Source organism: Volvox carteri (genome assembly GCF_000143455.1).
Source record: "Volvox carteri f. nagariensis unplaced genomic scaffold VOLCAscaffold_4, whole genome shotgun sequence".
In the NCBI taxonomy this organism is placed as follows: Eukaryota; Viridiplantae; Chlorophyta; class Chlorophyceae; order Chlamydomonadales; family Volvocaceae; genus Volvox; species Volvox carteri.
This window is the reverse complement of record NW_003307547.1, coordinates 2,022,302-2,025,059: the sequence shown is the minus strand read 5'-3', so window position 1 is coordinate 2,025,059 and position 2,758 is coordinate 2,022,302. Positions and strand designations below refer to the sequence as shown.

The window sequence follows — 2,758 nt, the reverse complement described above, 5'->3', positions numbered from 1 at the left end:
TGGTTTTTGTTCGGTTAAATCTTCCTTCAGTTAACCTGCAATCGCATGCGGCAACGGAACTCCTGCAACACCTAAGACTCAGACTGTAGCCCCGCAGAGAGCCGTACAACACCATGAATGGGAATGAAACCCCCCTGGCGACCGTGACGGGTGCTGGCCGCGCACTGCGAGCGATGTCGTGCCGTGGGGTTGGAGTCTACACGTGTCGGAATATGACGACAGAGGAATTGTTTTATGCCAACCAAAACGGCGAGAAAACTTGTGACCTCTGTCATGACTCCGACTGCTGGCCCCGGACCGACGACTTAATAAGACCCCCGATGACGCGACGCGATGACGTGATGCGATAACAGGAGAGCTGGGAAGGCGATGGTGGCAACGATGAAACCAAAGGGGGATGTGCGGGGGGGGGACGCACAACGGCAAGAAGCACAAGGGATTTCGAGGATACGTGGGCCTCAGAGCGACACACTGACAACACAGCCAGTGCTGAGAAAAAACGAAACCGCTGCTGTGAGCTTGCCCTGCTCCCTACAAACACACACAACCAACGCAACCTACGGGGCAACACCAGCAACTGCGGAGGAGCTGCAACGACCCCACTCTAGCACCCACCAGTCCACCACCACCAGCCAACAAGGAACACCATAAAAAGCACAGCCCTGAAAGGCTCCACGGCGGCCACCTGGCCACACAGCTCCGCCTCTCCGCATCTCTCTGCGCGCGTCCTTCTCCCTCTCTCTCTCTCTGTTTCTCTCTCTGTCTCTCTGTCTCCCTCTCTCTCTGACAGAGACACACACAGACACACATACACATACACATACACATACACATACACATAGACACACAGACACGCACTCCTCTGATTGTCATTGCAGGAATGCTGAAAGCAGCATCTGTTCCCACTGAAGAAGACCCCGCCGCCCGCTCATCCCTTCCTCCTCTCCTGCACACGAGACCACTACACACACCCTTGCTGAATTACAACTGCTGCAACTGCTACTGCTACTGCTGCAACTGCAACTGCTACTGCTACTGCTGCTATTGCTGCTACTGCTCCTCACGTTTACTGCTTATATGACATGCCATCCCTTTGTTGTTGAGGATGGGGAGGAAAAGCGCCCCAGGGGGCCCTCTTCCAGCCGTGGTGCTTCCACTCTTCGCAGCAGCCCACAATATGAGGTATTATAACTCTTCCAGCGCTAATTTAAACATCCACTGCCCATCCCCCAACACTGAATGACTGCCCCAACAAGGAGTCCCATCGCCGCTGCATCTCCCAGCACCCTCCCCCATCCAAGCTCCCCTCCTCCGAAACCCTGTCTAAGACTCGTTGCCACGTCGCCACGTTGTGTGTACGTAGGTGCGTATATTTTACACGGTCCGGAGGTTTGCGTGTGCTCTCCGTACCAGGTTAGCTAACCCCTACCTACCCTAGAGTCCGCGAAAGGGGCTTTCTGTCGTACGGCGTGTATCTGGCCATCTTGCTACCGCCGCGTCGGCTCCTGCTGCTGCTCCTCCTCACGGTCGGTTTGGGGCAGCAGACTGAGCATTTGATGCGCGACCGACGCAGGCCCTCGGGCCTTAAGCTCGTCGTACAGTACGAGCAGGACCCCGCCGCCCAGACGCAGCATCATGTCGTACGCATAGAAGCGGTAGAAGCCGCCGAGACCTAGCATGTCGCTCGGTAAGAGCAGATGCGGTAGTACGGTACGGCATGAGACATAAATGAGACGTGCGGACCAGCAATGGCTGGTTGCGGTGATCGGCTGAAATAAATCCTTCGTACGGATGGAGGATGACAAAGTCAGTTAAGTTAGTTAAGTGGCCATCCTGACTAGCTACGACCTCTAATCGGAGCTGTACACGAGCCCCACCAATCGTTACCCCAGACCCCACCTCACCTTCCGTCCTCGCCATTTTGAAGACGCAATCGAAGAAGCCCTTGTACTGCTGCCGCCCCGGCCCCAGCGCCGTATCCGCCACCAACCGCTTCCGTACAACGTCCAACGGATACGTCAACGATGATGCCGTAACAACGACCAGGTTAGCTGCGGCCCACCGCTCAAGGACGGAAGGACCATGATGTGGCTGCCGATGTCGTGCGGCGGTGGCAGTGGCGGTGGCAGCGAAGGAGGAGGAGGAGGAGGGAGGAGGAGGTGATGTCGAGGGGGTTTTCAAAGCGGCTGAGGCTCCGGAACCGTGTCCAGCTGCTGCGGCCCATGGGTGGGGGGAACCGTACGCTCGCATCGCAACGCCAGAGCCGGAGGCAGGTGTAGCAGCGGTAGCAGCAGTAGCAGCAGCACCATTGGCGGCAGCCCATCCCGAGCGCTGTGGATGTCGGGGAGTTCCGAAGTCAGGCGGCGGGGGGGTGGTGGAGATGAACCACAAACGACGGTGGTGGAGTTAGGCGGGGATGTGTGTGGAGACGAACCGCGAATGAGAGAAACGCAGTAGGGAGGGGAAAACCGCTCGGATGCGATGTAATTGCCGTCACATCTACTGAGATGGGAAAGACGGGCCATTGCAGCAGCTTTGACAGACCGGTTGCGGACTTACAGGCGCCAGCAGCAGCAGCAGCAACAGCAGCAACAGCAGCGGCAGCAGGTGGTGATGGTGGTGGTGATGGTGGTGGTGATGGTGGTGGTGATGGTGGTGGTGGTGGTGGCGCAATAGAGGGCAAAGCGTAAGATGGAGTAGGGTCAGTGCTTCGACGGAATACCTCCACCCTCCCTCCGTCTGTTTTGCGCTGTTGCCC

The 2,758-nt window shown here is 57.6% G+C and overlaps 1 protein-coding gene across 1 annotated transcript in view; it reads right to left on the bottom strand.

Annotated features, from left to right (window-relative positions):
- Positions 1–1,583: 1,583 nt before the first annotated feature.
- ant2 (ADP/ATP carrier protein, probably mitochondrial) overlaps positions 1,584–2,758 on the bottom strand; it is a gene marked incomplete at both ends in the record, with an annotated part of 4,424 nt that continues 3,249 nt past the window's right edge. Inside the window, 2 exons of the mRNA XM_002946751.1 lie at positions 1,584–1,672; positions 1,905–2,064. Coding sequence (XP_002946797.1) covers positions 1,584–1,672; positions 1,905–2,064 — 249 coding nt within the window. The remainder of the gene's footprint in view (positions 1,673–1,904; positions 2,065–2,758) is intronic.